The sequence below is a fragment of the Dromiciops gliroides genome, chromosome 1, assembly GCF_019393635.1.
Source record: "Dromiciops gliroides isolate mDroGli1 chromosome 1, mDroGli1.pri, whole genome shotgun sequence".
NCBI classification, from domain to species: Eukaryota; Metazoa; Chordata; class Mammalia; order Microbiotheria; family Microbiotheriidae; genus Dromiciops; species Dromiciops gliroides.
Window position 1 is genome coordinate 402,121,267 of NC_057861.1, and position 25,997 is coordinate 402,147,263.

Consider the following 25,997-nt stretch of genomic DNA (forward strand, 5'->3'; position numbering starts at 1 on the left):
AAGGATATTGACTGGGTAAAACTCTGTGTCTTGCCTGAAGTTAGCACTCTAAGTAATAACTTGGTTGGTAGAATGTTATAAATGTGATTTGCTCCAAGTCCTACCAGTCCATTTTGTTGATTACTCATATTAGATTTCTTCAACAGAGGGCAAGGAAACAGGATAAATGAGGGGAGCTCAGGGATATAATTTATTTAGACTTTTAAAAATCTGGACAAGATTATGTAAAGAAGGCTTTAAAAAAAGACAGGAAATCTGTAATATCTGTAGGCTGATATTACTACAGTTAAAGAAGGGGTTTGGAGAAAGTCAGAAAACATTGATCTTTCCGGGTGTACAGCTCCACGGTGTGTCCATAAGCTGTGATTTTGTGTGCAGTTTTGAACCCCCGTATTCAGGGAAGACATGTCAGAACTGACAGGATCCGAGAAGAAAAACAACCGAAGGGAATAGCTGCATAAGGACTGCTGAAAATTGGACTCTTAAGACAGGATCAAAGTCTAATCCTAGCTAGGAGGACACAGACGTTCACAAGGCCGGAACTAGGGGCCCTGTAGAGTGGATGAACAAACTATGGGTGAAAATAACACGTTGGGGGCCTGGATTCCATTTCTTGTGGCAGCTGTGCAATAAAGAGAGATTTCCTGGGTTCAAACCCTGCACTCCTGGAACCATTTGAACCTCAGAAGGTGTGGAGCAAGCTTCCATTAGTCTTTTCCTTGTCGTCCTATGAAAAATTTATAGATCTTGTAAGTCTGTTCCAGCCAATTAGAGATTGGATTTATTCTGTGGTGTGAGTTAAGTAACAACAGACTTCTTCCATACTTCTCCTCATGTGGGTTCTGGATGCTAACAGAAGCTGGAGGTAGCTTTTCCCCCACTTTCTTTGACCATTGACTCCCATGAGTCATTCAGGGGCTTAACAACCCTCTCATTATTTCAACCTTGTTAAGTTGCAGAAAGCTAAGGGTGGTGAGAAAAGCAAGTTAGTTGTATCACCAAAGCTGGCAGTAGTACTGAGGAAAGCAAAGGGCTCAGAGGAATAAGAGTAGAGGGCATGAACCCTGAACATAAAACGGGCCCTCAAAGCTCCATTCACAATCTGGGGAGTAGTGACTCTTATTATCTGAAATTCTCCACCCTGCCAGCTGCTACATGGAAAGTGACCTTCAAGGAAAAAAACTGCAAACTTATCATTCATTCCACAACTGGGGCAAAGATGGCAAATAGGCCTGTAGTGAATCGTCCCTGGGAGTGGGCTTGAGGATTCCCTTGTTCCGTTTAGCTACTGTGGGTTAAAGTCAGTGGTAAGTCTCAACTTTATCCTCTTAAGTAGTTAGGTTTTTATTTAACTCACTGCTGATCAGTAGCATCAAATTACATCTGATGTGCTCTTCACAACTTATAAAAGCATTTTCACATCCATGTTCTTGTTTTATCCTTGGAATCAGTGCTCAGCACAGTGCTTGGCATGCAGTAAGCACTTATTAATGGATTATTGATTTTTGTACAGGTTGTATTGTTTCTCCAGATGAGGAAACTGAGTCTAAGGGGTATAAAGTATCTTCCACATCACATAACTAATAAGTGGAACTGATTTTTTTTAAACCGAAGGCTTTCTGACTCTATGGGTGAGGTTCTTTAACATGGCTCATTGTCTGCTACTGTTGGTTACTGTGTTGACTCAAAACTTTCCATGCAATATTTTGCTAGATTATGTTATTCTAATAAGTAGGAGGGAAAGAGAAGGGGAGGAAAAGACCAAACAAGGTGCTGAAGTGATTGGGAGGGGCGGTAGGGTGGTCAGAAGGGAGGGAAGAAAGGAGGAAGAGCCAGATGGATCTAGGTGGTACAGTGGATAGAATGCTGGATCTGGATTCCTGAAGACTTGCATTCAAATTCAGCCACAGACGCACCCTGGGCAAGCTACTTAACTTCTGTCTGCCTCAGTTTTTTCTTCTGTAAAGTGAAGATAAGAATTAGTACTTACTTCCCAGCATTATCAGTATCAAATAAGAAAATGTTTGTAAAACACTTTGCACACCTTAAAGCTCTTTATAGATGTTAGCTAGCTGTTGGTTATTAGCTGGAGGTCAGTATATTATAATGATAGGGATTCTTGATAAAGGGGATGGACCTCAAAGGAGAGTGAGTTTCCAGGGTAATGACAATAAAATGATGGTCAAGAATGACCAAAGAGAGTAAGGAGCATGATATTTCCCCTTTCTGTTCCAGGTGTGTCATGATAATAGGAATAACTCATACTAGATAAAACACAAGCTCCTTACCCTGATACTTATTTGCCTCTAACTCTACTTTCCCCATACGACTTTACATTATTCCCCTTGTAGTGGACTCTAACAGGGCAGACCGTTGTCTCCTGAACCCTACAGCCTATTTCCCCACTGTGGGTATTTGCTAAGTTGCTCTCTCCTCCTAGCTCTGGAATGTCCTCCCTCCTCATTTCTCCAAGGCCTTATCTACTTCACAAGAAGTTTGTCTGTCTTCTATAAAGCCTTCCTTCATCCCCACCCTTTTTATTATTTCTCTTCTTCTTTAACTCATCTTGCATGTATTTACTCATCAACATCCTTTTTTGGGACTATTAGATTTTTGTCATTGTGTAGCAGTACTTTGTATAAAACTGGTATGGGATCAGAGAATCATGAATCTAGAGAAGGGAAAGACTTCAGAATCTATCCAGTCCAACCCTTTTAATTAACAGTAGAGGAAACTAAGACTCAGGGAAGTTAAGTAATTTGCCTCCTACTGTTGCCACTGTTGCTACTGTGACTGCTTCTGTTACTGCTACTGTTACTGCTACTGCTGCTTTGTTACTGTACTGCTATTGCTTCTGTTGCTGCTACTACTGTTACTGTTACTGTTATTGATACTGCTACAGCTACTATTGTTTACTGTTACTGTTGTTATTGCCACTGTGGCTGCTAATCCTGTTACTGCGACTGCAGCTATCATTTGCTGTTACTGTTATTATTACTGCTACTGCTACTCTGGCTGCTACTATTGTTACTGTTATTGATACTGCTACTGCTACTATTGTTTACTGTTACTGTTATTGTCACTGTGGCTGCTAATCCTATTACTGCTACTGCAGCTATCATTTGTTGTTACTGTTATTATTACTGCTACTGCTACTCTGGCTGCTACTATTGTTACTATTATTGATTCTGCTACTGCTGCTATTGTTTACTGTTACTGTTATTACTGCTACTGTGGCTGCTACTCGTGCTATTGTTGCTGTTACTGTTATTGTTACTGCTACTATTACTACTACAACACAGGTAGTAGAGTCAAAGGCAAGATTTGAATGCAATGGCCTTTTATTAAACAACCCACAATCTTTTTATTTTACTGTGCTGCCTTCACTAAATGATTTTGTTGAATTGAATTGAAATAAGATTTTAAAGCCTTGCCCTGGCTTCCTTTAGAATGCTTTCTCTGATTACCCTTATATTTTATAATTCACAAGAAACCAAAAAGCCCCAAATTCACCAACCACCCAAAACTAAAACCAAGTTCCCTGACTGGGAAGTGGATTCCTAAATATGCTTTTGTTATAAACAACAACTCAGGAATCTCAGCACCTATTTGTGTTCATCGGATGTGCTTGTTTTTCCCCTTAAAATTATAAACCTTTGAAGTTATAGCATGAGGTCTGATCTTGACCATATTTTCTGAAGGTATTCTAGGGACACTTATTGACAGGCACGCTTGTTCAGGGGTAATTTTATTGCCGGGCACTGATAGCTTAAAACTGAGATAAAAATTGGGAGGTATTCCTTCTTTATCTTGAGTGTTCTGAATAAAATGCAAATTTTAATTAGGCAAAATCAGTGTGGACTTTCACAGTTTAAATTTTGTGGTGTTTTATTGGATGTAATATTTTCCTTTAAGAAGATAACTTCATGGCCTTTTGCCCCCAGAATGGCATTATTTTTCATGTAGGTAATGGTAGAAAAATCCTGGGAAGTATCAAAGATCAACTAAAAATTCTCATTTAAATTATGTTAATTTGTGCCATTAGACAGAAGAAAATTAAGTTAGATGAAATTGGTTCAGCAAATGGGTCAAGTATATTTTTGTGCCATTAGATTATTGAATAAACAAGCCAGTTGCTACTCCATCAAAATTTATTAGTCAGTCAATCAGCCAACATGCATTTAGTTCGTGTTTACTGTCTAACAGGCAGGACATGTCCTAAGTGCTAGGAAAAAAAAAGAGCAAAAACTTGGCCTTTGCCTTCAAGGAGCTCTCACATTTTGATAGAGGAGACAACATGTAAACCTATATATATATATACACACACATACATACATACAAATTATATACAATGTAAATATATGAGATCATCTTGGAAGGAACGGCTAGCAGTGAGGGGGAATGAGAAAAGCCCTTACAGAAGGTGGCACAGTGATAGAGTGTGTTAGACTTGGAATCAGGAAGACCTGAGTCAAATTCCTACCTCAGACACTTAGTAGCTGTGTAACCCTGGGCAAGTCACTTAACCTTAGTTTCCTTAAAAATGGGGATTGTAACGATTGGAATGACGCCACCTGCTGGAGACTTACTGTAGCAAAGCTCCACCATGAGGAGAAGGTCTCTGAGGGCAAGCCATGTGGTCAAGGTCCTTAGCGTCAGGAAGTGATGTTTGCTCATGGGTACTGTCTATCAAGGCTACCAACCAATCAACTTGAGGAGCCTCCCATTTTCTGGGAGGAGGACACGAAGTAGGAAGCAGACGCAGGTGAAGGAATGCAGTCCCTTTTTGGTTCCTGACCTTGCCATGGTGGGTCTGATGATAGGTCTCTTAGAAATAGTTAATTTTTACCTTTCTCGAGGATCTCCAAATCCAAGAAAAAAAAAAGAAAGAAAGAACTGTGGAGTATAGATGCTGATTGAACCATATTATTTCTTTTGTTTTGGGTGCTGTTGTTTTTTTTTTCTATTTTGAGGTTTTGCATCACTGCTCTGATTCTTTCTCTTGTAACAGGATTAATGCAGAAATAGGATTAATGTTATTATGTGTATATATATGTGTGTGTATATATATATCTATATGTATATGTATAGATATATATATATATATAACCTATATCAGATTACCTGCTGTCTAGGGGAGGGGGGGAGGGAGGGGAGGGAGGGAGGGAGAAAAATCTGAAAGTGTAAAGCATGTATAAACAAAAGTTGAGAACTATCTTTACATGTAACGGAAAAAATAAAATATCTCAAAAAAAAAATTTACCTTTCTCTCTGATCCTAATGCTCTTTAATAAATACTTAAACATTTAAATATCCTTGCTAATGCTTATAATTTATTGGCGACCAGACACCTGATGCGGCTAATAATTAGCTTTGGGTAAATCACTTATAACTGAACCTCAGTTTGTCATTTTATAAAACAAGGGAGGGGGAGTAGCTAGGTGTCTTAGTGGATAAAGCACCAGCCCTGAATTCAGGAGGACCTGAGTTCAAATCCAGCCTCAGACACTTGACACTAGCTGTGTGACCCTGGGCAAGTCACTTAACCCTTATTGTCCCACCCCTACCCCACCCCCCAAATAAATAAAAATAAAACAAGGGAGTTAGGGCTCTTATTACTAATATTTTGGGTTTTTTGTTTAATAACATTAGGGTCAAAAAGAACTATCTGGCTAGTTTAGTTTCAGTAGCATTCAGATTGTCCCTAGTACTTGATGTGTTATAAAGCCCTTAAATAGGGATCATTATAATAGGAAATGAAGTTACATTGGCTTAGAGGACAAGAATAAAGCTCCTGGTGGAGGAGACATAAGAGGAGAGTCCTTGGGATGTCCCCATACCCTTTAGTATTTATCTAGTTGATTTTAAATGCTGCAGAATTCTACATATATACTACATAGATTCAACTGGATGAACACCAGCATAGTGCCCTTGCACAACAGGTGTTTGATAAATGTTTGTTAGATTGAAATAAGTTTGAAGCTGAAAAAGGATAATTATAGAAATTAGATTTGCCAGTCTGATTTAAATATGGCCATAAGTAAATATGTCCCAAACCCCCCAAATCCTATACCCAAATCAAGAGGCTGTTGTTCAGTTGTTTCAGTCGTATCCAACTCTCCATGACTCCATTTGGGGTTTTCTTGGCAAAGATCACTGAAGTGCTTTGTTATTTTCTTCTCCAGCTCATTTTACAGATGAGGAAACCGAAGCAGATAGGGTTAAATGACTTGCCTAGGGTCACACAACTTCTAAGGTTGGATTTGAACTCATGAAGATGAGTCTTCCTGATTCCAAGCTCAGTGCTCTAGCCAGTGTGCTATCTAGCTTCCCTAAATCAAGCAGAAATGTGCGTGTGTGTGTGGGGGGCTTATATAGTCCCATACTGAGGCAAACCCATATGAATGAACATTGCTTTGGCCCTGATTTAGTCCTGTAATTAGAGGGCTAATTTGGATTGAGGAATCTACTGCAGTTAAAGTCACTCTGAAACTCATGGGTATAATAATACACCTGGCTGATTTTCAGGCTTTCCCAAAGATTGGAAACTTCTCTGGGGAAGGACCAGGGAGTTTGATCTGGCACAGTATGGTATTTTGGGGGACATCCTCAAATGGGGTCCAGCTTTTTTATAGAGCCCCAGAGCCAGTCAGCTTTCAGAAATGCTATGGATTGGAAGTAATTTGGGACTGATTGACACTTCCCTGGTTTTGCCTCTGTGTAAACCTGCTTCCCCAGATTGGATATGAATTTCTGGGAGAGGGGAAACAGTGTTATTTACAGTATAGATTCAAGTTTAACAATGAGGAAATACTCTAAGATGACATAAGATTGTTGTTCAGTTATTCCAGACCCTTCATGACCCTATTTGTGGTTTTCCTGGCAGTGATAGTGGAATGGCTTTCCATTTCCTTCTCCAGTTCATTTTGCAGATAAGGAAATTGAGGCAAATAGCATTAACTGAGTTGTCTAGGATCACTCAGCTAGTAAGTGTCTGAGGCCACATTGGTCCTTAGGTCCTCCTGAGTCCAGACCCAGTGTTCCATCTACTGTGCCACCTCCCTGCCAGGACTTCAAATGGCTTCTACAAAATCAGCTTAGTGACATAGAATATAAAAGAGATATATTCAATTATTTAAATTGCTGTCCCATTTTGTTGCGATACACTTTGAAAGCTGTGTCTTTTTCTTTTCTCAGTGTTTTAGAGCACTCTGCTGCAAGGGACCCCCTCCTCCTCGACCAGAGTATGACTTGGTCTGCATAGGCCTCTCGGGTGCTGGCAAGACCAGTATGTTGTCGAAGCTCTGTGGTGAGAGCGCGGAAAATGTCGTGTCCACAACAGGTAGGGCTCTGCACTCACACTGCCTTTTGTTTGTTTGTTTTCTGCCAAGAGTATTTATGTGCTTTCTATGGTCTTCAGTTATGCTACTGAATCCATTTATTCAACAAGGTTGAATCGCTATATTCCATGTGTATTTAACGCCTAATGGTTATGCAGCTTCATCAATGACGATCAAATCTAGAAAAGTTAAAAGCTTTATGTGAATTAGTTTTGAAAACTAGTACTTAACTGCACACCTACAGCAAAATGAGTCTATACTCAGACCTAATGAACATCATTAAGCAGCCAGGTGGCAGAGTGGATGGAACTGCTGGGCCTGGAGTTAGGAAGACATCTTCCTGAGTTCAAATCTAGCCTGAGACACTAACTGTGTAACCTTGGGCAAGTCACTTGACCCTGTTTGCCTCACTTTCCTCATCTGTAAAATGAGCTAGAGCAGGAAATGGCTCCACTCCAGTGTCTGTCATAAATGGGATCACAAAGAGTCTGAAATGACTGAACAGCAACATTGCTCCATAAATTGCCTCTCAAACTTACTTAATGTGTGGGGTCACCCAGTGTACACTCGGCAGTGCCACTGATACTTTCTGGAAGATAAAGGCAAGATGGGGAAAGGTGTAGCAAGTGATTTTTCTGTTCTTTAGGGGCAATGTGGACTAAGAATAAGCCAACATGGGCATCATCCCATACATACCCCCTAGTTGTGTGTGGTAGCTAGAGAGAATGCAACACTCCTAAAGAGAGCAATGAAGATAGGGAGGAGGAGCTCCAGATTTGTAGTCACTGGCTGTACCACTTAACTTGATGCGTAAAGTTGAGAAAATCACTGGACCATTTTCCTATCTTTAAAATAGAGATAATACTTCACAGATTTCATTTCTTCCCATAGGCCCCCTAGTGTACTATTGAATTTCTCTGTTTCAGTCGAAGACTTTGTTTCCTCTTTTACAGAGAAGATAATAGCCATCATCTCTGAGCTCTCTGATTTTTGGTTCTTTCCAACCCTAAAATCTCTACATTTTCATCCCTGCCGTCCTCTGGGTCGGTCTTAGAGGATGAGCTAGAGCTTCTCCTGGCCAAACCTAAGCCTTTCACTTATGCCTCTCATCCTGTTCCCTCCTCTTTCTTTTGGGAAATTAGCCCTTTGGTCAATCTCTGTCTTTTTTCATTTTCTTTTTTTATTAGTGTTTTTTTCCTCTGTTGTCTTCAAAAGTGCCTAAAGTTCCCTTTTATTTGAATAGAATAAGTGAAAGGTATGTCTCTTTGGTCTTGCTCTTACTCCTTTCCCCTTGTCTTGTTCCAGGGCATATTCCTAGGTGTAAGCCAAGAAAAAAATAACGGCAGGACCCACACATGCCCACATATACACACACACACACACACACTTAATGACTCTTGCTCACTCCCTTACCATGAGCAAGGCCAGAGACTGTGGCAAGACAAATGCATGCCTCATGGCTCCTTGCCCACAGTAGCAAGGCAGGAGCTGAAGGAAGGCCCAGGTTCTGGCTACTTGAGCTGCCCAAAAGCTAGGAGACCAAGACAAAGAGAGAGCCTTCCCACTCATCCCTTCCCAGGGGCAAGCCAAGAGAAAAAGATATAAGAACAGGCCATATAGACATATGCTTACTCATTCTCACATACTCACATAATCATCCTGGGTCTCCTTCCCTTCTCTCAGTCTCTCTAACCACCCTTCTCTTCATATCTTTATCTGTATCTTCCTCCTTATCTCCTTTATCTCTCTCCCTTTCCCCTCCCTCCCTCCCTCTCCTATCCCTTTTCCTCTCCCCACTCTCTACTCACTCCCTCACCTTTTCTCCCTCTTCTTCTCCCCCTTCTCTTTCTTTCCCTTTCTTCTCATTCCTTTTCTTCTCTCCCCCTCTCCTCCTTCTGTCCTTTTCTTCCCCCATATCCCCCTCTTTCCCCCCTCTCTTTCCCCTTCTACCTTTCCCTTTCCTTTTCACCCTCTCCCTTTCCCCCTCTCCTCACTTTCCCTCCTTTTCCACTCTCCTTTCCTCCCCTCTCCCTTTCCTCCTCTTCTTTATTCTCCCACTTCTCCCTTCTCTCATCTCTATTCCCTCTCCCTCTCCTTCTTTTATCTGAATTTGAGGAAGAAGCATGCCCATGAGAGCCGTTTTCTAGCACTAACACATTGTAACAGTATTACAGAATTGAGGACAGAAATTCTGTCCTCTTTAAGTCAAGATGAATGCCTAACATTTGGAGGAAAAAAAGGGAATAAATAGTTGGAGAAGTGAAGTGCGTTGAAGCCATTCCTAAAAGGCATTAGCTCCACTGTAAGTTGTGTGCTTACCATGTACAAGAACATTCATATCAGAATGTAAATAAGTAGGTGTTGATAGAGATCAGATTCCCCAAAATAAAATATAGGGTAATGATCTAAGAGAACAGTAGACAATATAGACAGTTCCTCATTTACATTTGCCTGTTCTTCGATAAAAATAACTATCTGGGAATATAATTTTCAACTGGGTGGCTGTGGAAACACCTCTTCCCTACCAGATATTGCTACCTGGGATTTCTCTGTCTATTTCCCTATTATCTCTCCCTCCCCTCTGCCCTTCCCACCTTTGTGGCTACAGACATTGATGCTTCCCAATGCTCATCTTTCTTCCCAGCAACTCTCCACTTCTGTCCTTGCCTGCTGCTCACTGTGCCCTAAAGCTAATCCAGGGCAGACTCTGAATTATTATCATTGGCAGTGATGATAGAGTCTAAAGAAGGGACAGTACCTCCTTCAAGTTTACTTTTCCCTATTCCTAACTTCTGCTGCTCCCATACCCTGGTCTGCTAGGCAGCAACTCTGTTCTCATTGTTCTCCCTTGCCCCTAGTACCTAGGTTTTGTTCTCCCTATCATTACGTTGAAAAATAAAAAATGCAGCTTTGGGGAAGTGCATGCTGGGCTCTAGAAAGCTGGAACATATTTCCAATGATGAAAGGATATCATTGAAGAAATATACAATCAGTTGCATGTGGGCTGGTCATGAGGCCTAAGGAAGGGGTTTTCTATTGGAAGAGCATGAGTTTTTAAAGGGTACTTTCAAATTGTAAAAAGATTTAGTGCAGGATATCTTAGCCTTCATTGTGTCATGGAATCCTTTGGCAATCTGATAAAGCCTATGGACCCATTTTCAGAATAATATTTTGCATGCATAAAATTAAATATATAGGATAACAAAGGAAACTCATTATTGAAACACAGTTATCAAAATATATAAAAAATAAAAACAAAACAACTTAACAGACTGTTGCTTAAGTACTCTTGATATAAAGGAAAGACTTTCAGCATGTTAGGTATATCTCTGTGGTGCATCAATGGAAAAACATGAACAAGGATCTCAGGAAGAGAAGGAAGGCAGAGATGGACTGTTGTCTGTACCAACAGAGGGAATATCCATGTGGATGACATTCTGGGTCTTTTGTTGCATCAAAGCTTCCCTTTGCTGTTAGCAACAAAACCTTAAAAGTACTGGGTACTTGTTTCAATTCAGCAAGATAAATATATGAGGGAAGATATGAGACTATTGTGGGAAATTCAGTATTTCATTGAGGAATGATGAGAAACTGTGGTCAAAAGAAACAGATCAATTTCTACAGCCCTAAGAGGAAACTAAAGGGAATAACAGGGAGTTCACCTTTATGCAGGTGTGTGGTTAGTAATTCACATAGTAGAAGACTGTAGTTCCTTTAGAAGTAGGAGTTTATTTTCTCAGTAAACTCCTTTTGGTGCCTCTAACAATGTGTGGATGTTAATGATGTGCAAAATGATCAGCTTTCCTTCTAGTGCAAAAATCTATTTTTAAAGGTTTTATGGAGAGAAAAGAACACAATAAGATGAGATTCTAGAATTACAGGTGAATTTCAATTGTCATTATTTCTACTTAGATTTTACATTAATTTTGGTTATTATCAGGGTTTAAAATTTAAGAATTCTGTGATGGAAAAGTTTTAAAATAGATTTAAAAGTTCGAGTGATGGTCTTGAAGAGTTGGTTTCTTAATGAAGAAACATATCCTAAGAAGGAACTGTGTACTGTATCCATGAAAGGCAAGAGCATTTGCCTCTTCTGAGGGAGAAGGGATTGAGGATTGGATTCTTAATGTGGGCCATCTTTCACATTTGACAGAATTTTAAAAAGATGCTTAAGTTGTCAAAACTCAAAGACTGAGAAATTCTCCAGAGAGCCAAACCTGCTGGTGGAAGAGGAGAAATTGGATAAAAGGGCTTCCTACCTTTCTGTCTTGGTATGGAAATTAGAGCGAAGTGTGTATGTCAGTGGATTCCTTGGGCCATATTCTCTCAAGGAATTTGTTGATAAGAAGCGTTGTTAAGTTCTACATTATACAAATTCAAGGGCTTTTATCAGAGAAAAGAAACCTAAAGGCTTAGAAGAATATATTGACACAATAATTGAAAACAGACTGAGAAAAAACTAGGCATTTGTTATTGAAAGGTAGAGGTTGCTGATATATATCTTCTAAAGGAATTGGTTACTGTACTTATATAACTATGTCAAGCAGTACGTTATTTGGTTAATAGAAACGGGATAATAGTAACTAAACATATTATAAAAGGCCATGATAATTTGAAAGAGACATTTAAATAACTTTGGCATTAGTTGGGAATGTGTTAAGTCAACAAACAGCAGTGTTAGTGAGAGAGAGATTTTCATATCTACTGTAGGACTATGTTCTTTAAATGCTAAAATATTAAGTCTTGTTTTATGATGTTGAAATCCTGTTTACAAGAATCTTACCAGAATAGAGTCCAAGCATCACAAAACTACCATAGCCCAAGTGTGCCCTTATTTTTGGTCAAGTTCTCCAGATCTGTGGAATGTCTTTTCCTTGAATAGCTCTGTAGAACAATTCAGAATTTCAAAAGTTTGTCATGTGTACACACACGCTCTCTCTCTCTCTCTCTCTCTGTCTCTCTCTCTCTCTCTCACACACACACACACACTCAGATTTTGTGGTTTCTATTTGTAAGTCCAAGCAAAATACTTACTTATTCCACATGATGAATAAAAATAGACAAGCTAAACTGGGAAACTATCATTTCATTGCAATTCTAGGAATGTTCCCATTGTATAAAAAAATTACAAAATCCATGTCCCAAATGTATATTTGAGGGTTTGGGAAGAGAAAGGGAATATGTGAAATGAGATTGATTTAAGTTTTGAAATATGAAGACCCTTACTTAGACTTCAAGTTAACACACATAGAACATTTCCTATCAGAGTTATCCATTTTTATGTTCTAATAAAATCTGCATGTTTAATCTTTTTATGGGATTTGAAGCTTTCTAAGCAATTTAGGTTGGATAAGCCAGGGAAAAAAATGACTGGATGAATTAGACATCACTGTCAAGTTGTTAGATACTGGAGGCCAAAAGAATCTTGTTATATATTAATTCTTCACTTCTCAAGAAACAGAAATAACTGCTGCTTATCTTCCATTTTTCCTTCTGTGTTTAGAATATCAATGATCACACCTTCATAGGTCTACTATCTCTACAATGTCTTTATGAGAATAATTGACACACATATTAAGTGCATCTTTGATGAAGGTAGAGGAAGGGACAAATGGGCTTTGACAAGTGATATTTTAAAGCAGACCATGGCTTTTTAGTCATATGATTGATTGAAAGGTACAGAAAGCATACAATCCCTCTAGGTTTTTCTTCAACTAATATTTGATTTGATAGAGCAAAATTCTTCTTTAATGTTTCTCTTCCAGCATGAAGTTTTCCATGTATATTTCAAAATCATACAAGATCCCTTAAAAGATGTAATAACAGAAATAACTTTTTGAAGGTTCTTTGATAATTAATATCAATTTATGCATAAAACAGGGAGACATGTTTGCCAATATATTAGATAGTGTTCATTACAGTATTTATATAGAAAAGGACTTCCTCCTAGATGGTGAGTACTCTGTGATATTCTGCTGATTGTTTCAAGCCCCATAAGATCCTAGAGCCTACTCTGTGAAATATTAATTACTCAAATGAGTTTGAAATAACTCTTCATGCAAGAAAAGTGTAGTACATGAAGCATATGTTCGCTAAGTGCCTGAATAGACCATTTCATGAGTGGGTCTGTCAGTGTCTCTGTCTTTGGTAAACATTGCGGATGAAGATGTTGGACAATGAAGTGGACCAGAATTAGGTAAGATGATAGTGGGTTAGATAGTGTTTGGGAATGTTCAGTGCTTTTATAGTGACCTATTAACTACATATATTATAAGATCAATAGATTACCAGGGGACAGCCTATGTGTCCCATTAGTATTCTGGTAATGTCGTGATCTCTGCAGGTTGAGTTAGATTCATTATGGATGAATTGTGGGAAAGTATGGAAAAGAGTCCGACAGGGTGATGTGCATGGATGAGTTGAGGTCTTCTCAATCACAGGGAATAGCTGCAATAATGAAATCACAGATTCATCTAAGTCAGATCTGGAATCCTCATAGCTTAGGAATCTTCTCATTTAACTTAACATTTTTATAATGAAAAACTGCAACTCAGAGATTCAACATGGCTTTTCCAAAGTTATATTATTAGGTAATGGCAGAGGCAAGGTGATGGTAATTTACTACTACTGCTGTTTCTACTATGACAATGTTTCTACTACTGCCAATGATGCTACTACTATTACTGCTACTATCACTACTATTACTACTACTAGTACTAATACCACTATTATTACTGCTAGTAATACTAGCCCTGCTATTACTACTACTGCTGCTACTATTATTACCAGCATCATTAATAACACCATCTCTACTATCACTCCTACTGTTGCTACCACAACTACTGTTACTACTATTACTTTGTTGTTGTTCAGTTGTTCTGTCATGTTCATGGTGTTTGCCATTTCCTTCTCCATTATGTCCCCATTTTATAGATGGGAAACGGAGACAAATAGATGTGTGTGCCTTTTTAAATTGTTGGGCCTAAACTATGTCTTCTAAATTATTTGTGGCTAGGCTCTGCTTTCTAAAATTATTTGCTACTTTTGATTTTAATGGCTATTTATGTAATAATGGCTATTGAACCCAATTAGGCAGTAAGTATTTATTATTAATTAATATTAAATATTAGTAAAGAATTAACCAAATGGCAGTTAACACAAGCAGAAAAGCCCCAGTGCCATGTTGTCTCTCAGAGAGCACGTGGCCTACCAACCCATCCTGTCCTAAGAGTGCACACCAAGCCACAGCAGGTCCAGGAAGCCAAGAATGCCAAGAAGATAGCCCTTACATGGTCTCTGCTTTTGTCCTCTTTTGATAGAGGCAGGTCACTATACATTGACTAAAACTAATTGGTTAGCATCATTTAATTCCATTGATTGAGATGACTTGAGGGCGGTCCAAATGAAAATGATCTCTACAGATGACATCAGGGGGAAGTGTGCAAAAAGACTCCCTCCCCCCACACTCCCCATGCTCAAGGCAGAGTCCATTATCTAGGTGTGTTTAATCACTTCAGTCCTTCAATGAACTATACAAAAGAATCTATCTCTATTACTGTAGTACACCTGGGGCTGACCCTGAACAAGATTAAAACTTCCTCCTAAAAATTGACCTTTCAGAAGGGAGGGGGGAAGAAAAGGCATCTGTGGGTCCCCCAGAAATTCATTATTAATACTTTTCTCACATAGGGGTTAACTAACTTGCTGAGGGTCACCCACCTAGTAAGTATCTGAGGCTAGATTTGAACTCAGGTCTTCCTGACCCCAGGCCTAGTGCTCTATCCACTGAACCATCTAGCTGCCCCAAACATTACTGTTACTACTACTATTTTTTTTTAATTTAATTTTTTTTTTTTTTTGGTGAGGCAATGGGGGTTAAATGACTTGCCCAGGGTTACACAGCCAGTAAGGGTCAAGTGTTTGAGGCTGGATTTGAACTCAGGTACTCCTGAATCTAGGGCCGGTGCATTATCTACTGCGACACCTAGCTGTCCCGTTACTACTACTATTAACACCAGCACTACCACCACCAACATTAGTACTACCCCTACCACCACCACCATGACCATCATTACTACTTCTATCCCCTTTAAAATCAAATATAATGCCCATATTATAGGGCGAAATGGGCAGGGACACGGAAGTGGCAGTTTGGGTGATGTGCAGTGTGGACTTCTGTATCTTGCAACCCGTGTGATCCCTGTGAAGACCTGGCAGGAACTCTAAAATTCTGGGCAGCTGGGTCCTGGCAATATCACCAATTGAGTTAACTTACACAGCCAATGTGATGAATTACTTTTGTGAATCTAAAGCTATTCCTATGAAATGCATAGGTTTGCAGATTGGCCTTGAAAACTTTAATGATAATAAAGCAGGTAGTAAGGTCTGGGAAGGGAAGATACTCTATAATAAATGAGGACCCTACTGCTGGAAATGTTTCAGCACATGTAGTATTGATCATTAAAGCAGGCGAGTCCATGAAATAGGCTGAAGATGTGAATACTTTGATATTATGCACAGATATTTGATTATATACTTTGCCATAACAAAACTGGAAACAGATCTCATCTGAAATAGGGCTTTATACTGCTTTTTGTCAATAGTAGCTTCACTTTCAGGTCACACAACAATATTTCTGTAGGAAGGTTATTTTTACAGTTATATTATAGGATATAACTATATGTAAACTGAGATTAGATGAGATTGTATAGCTGCTAAAATCTGAAGAGAGAAGTGTTAAAGAATCTCAGGGTCATTGAAAATCTAATGCAAACTCCACACATTTTGCTTTGATAATGTAATGTGGCAAAAATGGCAATGAAGACTCAAATGGTATTAGAGAGGAGATGGGCATACTTAGGTTGGAATTTTGAAACTCCCTTTTAAAATATTATCACAGGAATGCAGCTAGCAGAACAAATATACCAAAACAATAATTCCGAAAAAGTATATTCTATAACTCTTATGAATGAATGTATTCTCACATAGTGTTTGACAGTATAAAAACATTTCTGGTCCTGTTCAAAACAGTATACGTGGTAGCAGTTGCTATAAGAACTCTTGGAGGAAATGTAAAGTTACCAGTTAATAACTGCTAAGTATAGACATCAGATACTGCCATAGCAGAAATGACTTGAGAGAACCACTGAAGATCTGTAGAAAGGCATTGGAAAATTATAGCAATATCTAGTCAGTACATAAAATAGGAAACTTGAATAATTGGTGAGCTGGGATGACTACTTGAGTAAAAGCTCTCTCTCACATGCATTTCAGAAAACAAAACAAAATATGTGGTCGTATCAGATTGAGTAATGATCAAGAAATCATGTGGTCATATCAGATTGAGTAATGATCAAGCAATCCAGTGAGAAACTAGAATGAGAGATTTCTCCAGTCTCAGAACTGCACAAAAAAGTCAGAAGTTTGTGGGCAATAGGAAAGTAGGCTAGCATCAAAGCCAATGTCACCACAGACAAACAAGCCTTCCAGAACAACCAGAGACTTGTCAGAGGCATGTGTAACCAGTCCTGAGGCAGCAGGACAGTAGGGTTCTGATGGAATGGTTGGGAGCCCAAAGGATGGACCCTGGAAGGAAACAGGAAAAGCAGGAACAAGTACAGGTGAGGCAGTGCTCAGGAAAGGTCATCATAAGATGCTGTGTTTCTTAGTTCTTTGTTCTGAGATGCCAGAAAAGGCCTTAAAGATTTAGTGGTCTGAACCTCAAAGATTTAGGGGCACCTAGTCTCAAGAGTGGGAAGTCAGTTTAACAACCTTTTCTCCCCTTCTTTTGTTTCCATATAGTATAGTGCTTGACACATAGTAGGCACTTTATAAATGCTAGTTGAGTGATTGACCCAGTTCAAGACTTATGTTGAATCTGGCTATGTCACAAAGCCTCAGTTTAGGAATTAAGACTGGAAAGAACAACAAACTAAATGATAGAAGGCATTATAAAGAATTATATTCTATTAAGAGGTGCTCAAAAATCCAACTAGGAAGGGAAGAGTAATGTCATAAGAAGTATAAAGTCTCAAAGGAAAAAAAAACTTTTTCAAAAGAACCAGAACAAATGAAGTAAGAGTTGAAAAAAAAAAGAGTTGAAAGCAGGTCAAAGAGAGATGTTTTAAGAATCATTGTAATAGGGGGCAGCTAGGTGGCACAGTGGATAAAGCACTGGCCCTGGATTCAGGAGGACCTGAGTTCAAATCTGACCTCACACACTTGACACTTACTAGCTATATGACCCTGGGCAAGTCACTTAACCCTCATTGCCCTGCCCCAAAACAAACAAACAAACAAACAAACAAATAAATCTTAAAAAAGAATCATTGTAATAAAAAACACTATCTAAATTAATTTTCTTACCTAGTGACTTACTGATCAAACTACCAAAGGATTATAAAGTTGCTATCTGTAAGGTGGCTAAAACTCTAGCTAGACTGTCTAAAAATCTAATGAGTGATCACCAATAAATTAGAAACTTTAGCAAGAGTTTAGACTTTTATACATTTATTAAGGACATAAGAATTTGGTGAGGAGAGAGAAAGAGGCCAAGATGCCTTTATCTATCTATCTAAAGGAGCCAGCATCTTATCTCCACTCCACATGAGGTCCTGGCGAAAGAGAGCCCTTGCCCCTTCCTCTTTCCAGAAGCCTCCTCTCCAACAGGAAAAAGGGCCGTACACACACACACACACACACACACACACACACACACACACACACACACATACACACAAAGCTTCAAGCTAATTGGCTGGTAGCTCTGATTGTCAAATCTAACAGGCTGCTGTACAGAGACAAGTTCCTGGGTGCTGGCTGGCCAGCTTCCTGATACAAAAGTCACATGTTTCCCCTCAGGCCAGAGCTTGCAATATTCCTCCCAGCAGGGGCGTCATTCTAACTCTCACAGGATCATTATATAAAACTAGAAAAAATAATGAAATTTAGCTGGAGGAGCAAAAGACGTTAAGAAACACAAGGGAAATAATGAAAAAAGTGGGAAGGAAGAGATCCTGGTCTGGAACAGAGATCAAACTGACCTTTCATGAACTAATCTTTAAAATGACTTTGTACTTGTTAAACAGAAATTGCTCAGTGGAACAAGTTGGATACACAGTATACCAAAAGCAAATTAACCTGATAAACTATTGTTTGATAAACTCGAAGATCTTACTTATTGGAGAAAGGATTCAATATTCAACAAAAATTGCTAGGAAAACCAAAAAGCATTTTGGCAGAAAGTGAGTTTAGACCAACACCTCATACTATATACCAAGATAAACCCCAGAAGGGTATATGAAATTTATAAAGGTCATATCGTAAATTAGAAGAAAAAGGAAGAAATTAAGTTTTAGTGGCTCCGTGGATGTGGAAACTTTCAAGATCAACAAAGGATAAAGAACATTTTAGAAGATAAAATGGCAAATTTTAATTATGTCAAATTAAAAGGGTTTTGAACAAACATCCAATAGTTAAAATTAGAAGGGAAACACTTTACTGGAAGAAAAATTTAGCATCAAGTTTTTCTGAGAAAAGCCTCCTTTCCAGGAGATATATGGAACTCCAAATTTAGAAGAATAAGAGCCATTTGTTTGGTTGATAAAGGGTCAAAAGATATGACTATACATTCTCATGGGAAGAAATCTAAGTTATCAAAACTATATAAAAATGTTCCAGATAAAAAATAATTAAAGTAATGCAAATTAAAACAACTCTGGGGATCTACCTTATGACTATCAGATTGTCAACAGTGACATAAAAGGAAAATAACATAGGCTGGAGTGACTGAGGGAAAACAGCAAATTGAACTATTGATATAACTGAATTGGCATAGCCATTGTGGAAAGCAATTTGGAACTATGCCCCAAAAGTTACACATACACACAATCATTTTGGTGTTGAAATACATCTAACTCAACAGGGAAATAAATGGGAATAGGGAGAGATGGCGGTTTGAGGGTATTTAGTACTAGAAAAGATAGTTTTACTCTGAAAATTCCTGATCCTGAAAGGGGTGATAGGATTAGAGGGAAAAAAAAGAAAAGAAACTGGAATCTACAACAGGTACCTATTTATTGGGAGTTGCTGAACAAATTGTGATATAGAAACATAATGGAGTATTATTGTACAATAAGAAATGATTAAAGTGATGATTTCAGAGAATCCTGGGAAATATGACTGATTACTGAGTGAGGTGAGCAGAACTAAGAGAACAGTTTATTCAGGGACAATGTCATAAAGAAAAACCACTCTGAAAACTTAAGAATTTTGATTAAAAAGTAAAGACTAACCAGATGATCTATGACGTAAGGATGTAAGACAGTTCCTGACAGTGAGGCACGCAGTGGTCACAAATTGCAGAAAGAAACATAGGTATTTTTCAGAAATGGCCACAGTATGTAATTGGGTGTTTTTTATTATGCTTATTTTTATTACTTGTTTTTAATTTTGGAGAGAAGGTTATCAATAGTGATATAACTCCAAATGCATGCCATTGAAATATTTTTTAAAACTCAGGAAATTGAAAAGGAAGCATAAGTAAGCAGGACAGTTTTGAAAATAATGTGTTGAACTTTATATGTATATGTATGTATATATATATACACACACAATACACATACGTATATTAAGTAAGGCTTATGAAATGGAAACTCACAGATGGATATATAATCTTTGTGTTCTATGTATTTGGAAATCCTTTTTTTTTTTTTAAGTGGGGAGTATTGAAGTTTAGAATGGGGAAAAAAATAAGATAAAAAACCCCCAAAACTTGAATGTTACTTGCCCAGTCAAAGGCAATGAAAAAGAAATAGTCAGAAAGGAATACAGAAAACAAATGCATATGCCAAATGCTAGATTCTCTTAATAATTAAAAGAAAAATCAAAGTTAAAGCAGTACAAAGAACAAAGTAAATTCAACTTCAATCAAAAACTTTGCAGTCTTGAGAAAAATGGAATCAGAGGCAAGCAAAACTCTCAAAGACGTATGTGGGAAATTTTTGGTTACCTATGTGGTTGCAAGAAAGTCCAATGTAATGAACACATAAGGGAGATTAAACAAGAAGCAGATAGCTTACATACTTTTATAATTATGAATGACAGAATCATTATGTCGAAGGAGGTGACTTAAAAATCTCACTTCTTTGCAGAGCTTAAAGTGCCTGGACTGGATCAAAGCTATGACTGTTGTCTCCAATGCTTCACAATAGGGTATGAATTATTAGCAAGGCCCATTTTTCCACTTAGATAAAAGCCCAAGCCCACCTTTCTCAGGTGGCATCACATATCTATTACCAGAAGATTAGTTTTGCAGCCAAATATAGAGTAATTAAATGTTAATGTACTTGAGATGTCACCCGTAGTTTGTTTCAAGTAAAAAAAAAACCAAAACAATACCTTTAAACACATAAAAAAACCATACCGAAAGAAGCTGCCAAAAAGTCCCACTAATGGAATGAGCAATGCATTATTGATTTAGTGATTATTGAATAAGCTGTCCCAACATATGACAACATTTATATTGCCTTTGCTCATCATTGCAAAGCCTTCGACTCAGTTCTGTACTCATGGCTTATTTTTCTATTGAAAATAAATAAAATAAACCCAAGTATAGTGAGAATGCTAGAGTACTTGACATTGGAAAATTATTTTCTATTTAAACTTGCCAATTGATCTTCACATAATAATGTCAAAATTAATTCATATAATTCATATAAAATATGACATTTTTCACAGATGTAGTTTAAGCCCATTTTGGTTTCTAACTAAAATGCATTATCATGTCTTCTAATTAAACAGAAACTTGGCTCCCAGATTAGTGAGAGAATCAAGCCAAAACATTTTATTAAGTGATGTTCATGGATTGCAACAAACTATATGGCCTCACTGAAATAACACTTTAAATAGTTCCCTCGTCTCATAAAATCTTTCTATAATTACATCAGAATGTAATTTTGGAATCAGTGACTGTAAAATCATTAGTGTATAGAAAGGAAAGACAGAGACTGAAGTCTTTGAACTGGAAACTAGAGATCATAGTGAACAGATACCTTGATCTTCTCTTGGAAAGACACAAGTAGCATAAATATTTCAAGAAGGCTATGGTTAAATACCTTAAAAGGCTTATTGATATTCTAATCAAAGCTAAATGTGAAGCCCACTATTAAAGTAATTGACATATAAAGAAATCTATGTGGCAACAAGCAGACATTGCTACATTGAAAAACAATAAAGGCTGTTAATAGTGTAACTATGAGTGGAAGGAGCCTAGAAAATGGACACAAGATTACATAGGAATAGAATCAAAGGGCCATACATGAATTTAGCCTAAAATGTATGAAGAACAAGGTGTCAGTCAAATGACTTAATCATGAACAGTAGTCCACTTAATTTTTTTTTATTTGGTGGGGCAATGAGGGTTAAGTGACTTGCCCAGGGTCAAGTGACTTGTACAGGGTCAAGTGTCTGAGGCTGGCTTTGAACTCAGGTCCTCCTGAATCCATGGCCAGTGTTCTATCTACTGTGCCACCTAGCTGCCCCGAGTAGTCCACTTAATAAAACACAAAAGAACAGTAGGCTATCCATTTTTCTCAGGACATTTTCTATCTGAACTCGATTGAATATAAAATTTTTAAATAGCCCAATAATAAGAATGATAATTAGAAAATAGACTTATATCCTAGTGCTTTCTGTTACAAAGAAAGGTATTTTTATACATGTCAGTACAGTGGTCTGTAGAACCTCAAGTATACTGGAATGATAGGTTGGCCACTTGTTCTGGGACCATGAATATCTGAATTCCATTGAAAAAATATGAGAACATAAAGATAATAATAATTGATATTTATATAGTGATTTATTATTGAAAAGCACTTTATATACTCAATTGATCCTCACAACAACCCTGTTCAATAGGTAATGCAGGTATTATTCTCATTTTACAGATAAGGGAAATGAGGCTCAGAAAGTTTATGTGACTTTCCCATGGTCACACAGAAAGTGTCAGAGGTGGGATTTGAGACCAGGTTTGACAGCAACAATAACAACAAAACAAAACAAAAAACATAAAGTAAGTCTAGTTTTGCCTTTTGTGGCCTATTTAATCTTTTTTGTCTGAATTCCTGAATACCTATTAAATAGGGAAAACTTAAGTAGACCCAGAGAACCTTTCTACCTGTGAAGGTCTGGTTATGCATAAACTAGTACATATTGTAAGAGACTACTAGTTCCAGGGTTCCCTCTTTCCTCTAAGGAAAACAAAACTTCCAGGGACTCTTTGAATTGGCATTTTGAATTATAATAATTGTAACTAAATAATTATAACATAGGCAACTAAGCAGCTCAGTGGATTGAATGTTCATCTTGGAGTATGGAAAACCTGAGTTTGAATCAGGCTCTTTCTAGCTGTGTGATTCTTGGTAAGTCCAAAACCTCTCTGTCTTTTTTTTCCTCATCTCCAAAATGGGAATAATAATTACACCTACCTCATAAGGTTATTTTGAAGATCAAATGAGATATACAAAGCACATTGCCAATCTTAGAGTGCTATATAAATGCTAGTGATTAATTAATTGGTTCAAAATTTAGTATTCTTTGAAATATTCCATCCCTTGCATTCTTTTATTTGCCCACACCAATATGACTGGGGCCCCTTGCCCAAATATCATGTTGCCTTCTAAACAATGGGAAGCTAAATGCTCTTAGGAATGTCAACAGGGAAACCAGGTTCTCATATACCAGCACGTATTATTAGACTTCTGCTGGAGTCTTGCTTTGTGTATATATGGTTGTATGAAATTTACTTGTTAGTGAGTATGTTACTTCAGAGGGTAACTGGATTGATAACTTTCTTCTTCCTTGGTCTGGGGATAGAGGAAGTCCTAGACAAACAAATTGTCTCATAGTATATAGTTGCTCATAGGTGAATTGGCTTTAGCAGGTGGAATCATTTGATGGCTTCTCTGAGTCTGTTTGGGTTTTCCTAGCCAACCCATTGACACTCAAGTGGATGTGAGAGGCAGAACCGGCCATAAAAGGAAGAGTTGGCTTTGACTGCCATGTTCTTTTTTTTTTTTTTTTTTGTATCAGAGGAGTAAATAGGAAAGCGTGCCATGCTTGTCTGGTTGCCAGCAGTGGTATTTCATTGACCATCCTATATGCACCTGAACCTCTGATGCTTTGTCCATTGTTTTATTTTGATGCACTGGTGGATCTCTTATTTCATCCACTCCCTCCATATGGAGGGGCTTCTAAACACAAATCAGAGCCCCTCTCTGCCTTCTCATCTTGATCCATATTTTCCTATGAATTCTCTATAGAGAATCTGTCCAACTATTTTAAGTTTGTTGGGTCAATTCCCAGGATTTGGAGAGGTGCTCAGTCTCTCTTGCCCATTCCTCAAGATTTAGCCCTAATGCTCTCTAACTAAATAGTTATGTCATAAACATTACTCTTCAGTCATTTGAATGTGAAAGCAAAACTCAGTGTACAAGTCATTTTCCAGTTAATTCTATTGAAGGATATGAGTTATTTATAGAGATGAATTTCACCGGATATCAAGTATAAGGACTAAGAGATACCCTTCTCATATTCCCCATGCCCTGTAATTTGTTGTTGTTGTTCTATACCAACCTCCTCCATATTGATGTGAATACCTCTTTCTTTGTGAGCATCACAGGAAAAGTCTTTGGCAGCAATGCGATTTGAAGCAGATGGGTTCTGCTTATATTGTGAGAAAGCACTTAGAGGGTCCCTAGTTCTTGAGGATTTTAGAGTTCTAAGTGGTCAGGTGACACATATCTGCAGTTGTGACTAGTCTTTTCCTAGTGTCAGTTGGTCAAGGCACTTGAGCCAGGCTCATGGACAATCTTTTCCAAACTTGTGATTGGATTGGTTATTTAGGCAATTCCACCTGGTTACATTTTCACTACTTTCAAGTAGCCTTCTCTCTGAAGGGTGGAGATGTTCTCATATATACATTTTTTTTTCATTCTTTTTTTTTTTTAATGTATGAGGTATTTTATTTTTTCCATTACATGTAAAGATAGTTCTCAACTTTTGTTTATACATGCTTTACAATTTCAGATTTTTCTCCCTCCCACCCCTCCCTCCCCCCTCCCCTAGACAGCAGGTAATCTGATTCATATATACATTTTACGGGGTGTGTGTGTGTGTGTGTGTGTGTGTGTGTGTGTGTGTGTGTGTGTGTGATAGGAGATAAAACCTTTTGTAGAAATTAGAAGAAAAGGAAGAAAAGAACCGGCTGTATTTTTAACAAGCCAGTTTTTGAGACTACAAGCAAATATTCTCCAAACAAAACCATTATGTCTTAAACTACATATAAAAAGGTTTATAGGAAACTAGACTTCATACAAAAGTTTCTTCTACTTAGGGAAGGACTTTTCCAGAATGTGGCTTTGAACTTGTAGTTTCCATGTGCAATAAGCTATAATAGTAATAACAGTTTCAGTGACAGTAATAAATCTCTGGCTTGACATTGTATTTCACTATCTTGTATTTATTTTATATTCTATGTACACTTATATCTACATATTAGCTCCTCCAATAGAATGTTAATTCCTTGAGAATAGGAGTGGTTTAGCTTTATATTTGTATTTCCAGGGGGCAGCTAGGTGGTGTGTTGGATAAAGCATGGGCCCTGGATTCAGAGGGACCTGAGTTCAAATCTGGGTTCAGACACTGGACATTTACTAGCTGTGTGACCCTGGACAAGTCACTTAACCCTCATTCCCCCCCCAAAAAAAAATTTAATTGTATCTTTGTATTGCCAGTACCTAGAACAGTACCTAGCATAAAGTATTCACTATAACAGTACTAATAGTCCTACCTCACTTTATTATCATGAGGAATGTATGAGATCATATATGTAAAGTGCCTTGCAAACCTTATAGCATTTATATTATTATCAGCTATGATGATGATGATGTTAACATTGATGATAATGCTAGATAACAGAATCTAAGAGACCTTAACAGTGTAGTGTATTGGGCTAAATAAAATAGGATGAAATTCAATAGAGGTTCTCTCCCCCCACAGAAAGTCTTATGCTTGTATTAAAAAAAAATTCATATAAATACAAGATATCTGGATGTGGTGGATCATACCTTTAATCCCTGCTATTTTGGAGGCTAGAAGGTCTCTTAGGTTCTGTTAATCTAAACTACAGTGGGCTAAGAGATCAGATGTCCAAACTGAGTGTCATCAATATGGTGAGCCTCTGGGAGCGAGTTAGGGATCAGTTTGTCCAAGGATGGATGGGTAAAGCAGCCCAGGTCAAAGCTTGCATGACAATGAATAGTGTGACCACATCCATAAATAGGTTCTGCATTTCCAACCTCAGGAAGAAAGGGAGATCTAGTCTTTAAAAAAATGAAACAAAGCGGGGCAGCTAGGTGGCACAGTAGATGGAACACCGGTCCTGGAGTCAAGAGGACCTGAGTTCAAATCCGACCTCAGACACTTAACACTTACTATCTGTGTGACCCTGAGCAAGTCGCTTAACCCCAATTGCCTCACAAAACAAAACAAAAAAATGAAACAAAGCAAAATAGAAAACCAACTTACAAGGTGGGGGGAAGCATGGCTAAAATAATGTGGTCAGGAAAAGATCTGGGGGTTGTGCGCTGAAAGCTCATT

At 38.0% G+C, this 25,997-nt stretch overlaps 1 protein-coding gene across 1 annotated transcript in view; it reads left to right on the plus strand.

Moving 5' to 3' along the window:
• Window positions 1–25,997, plus strand: part of ARL15 (ADP ribosylation factor like GTPase 15) — a 501,353-nt gene that overhangs the window by 158,199 nt on the left and 317,157 nt on the right. The window contains 1 exon segment of the mRNA XM_043978562.1: window positions 7,198–7,342. Coding sequence (XP_043834497.1) covers window positions 7,198–7,342 — 145 coding nt within the window.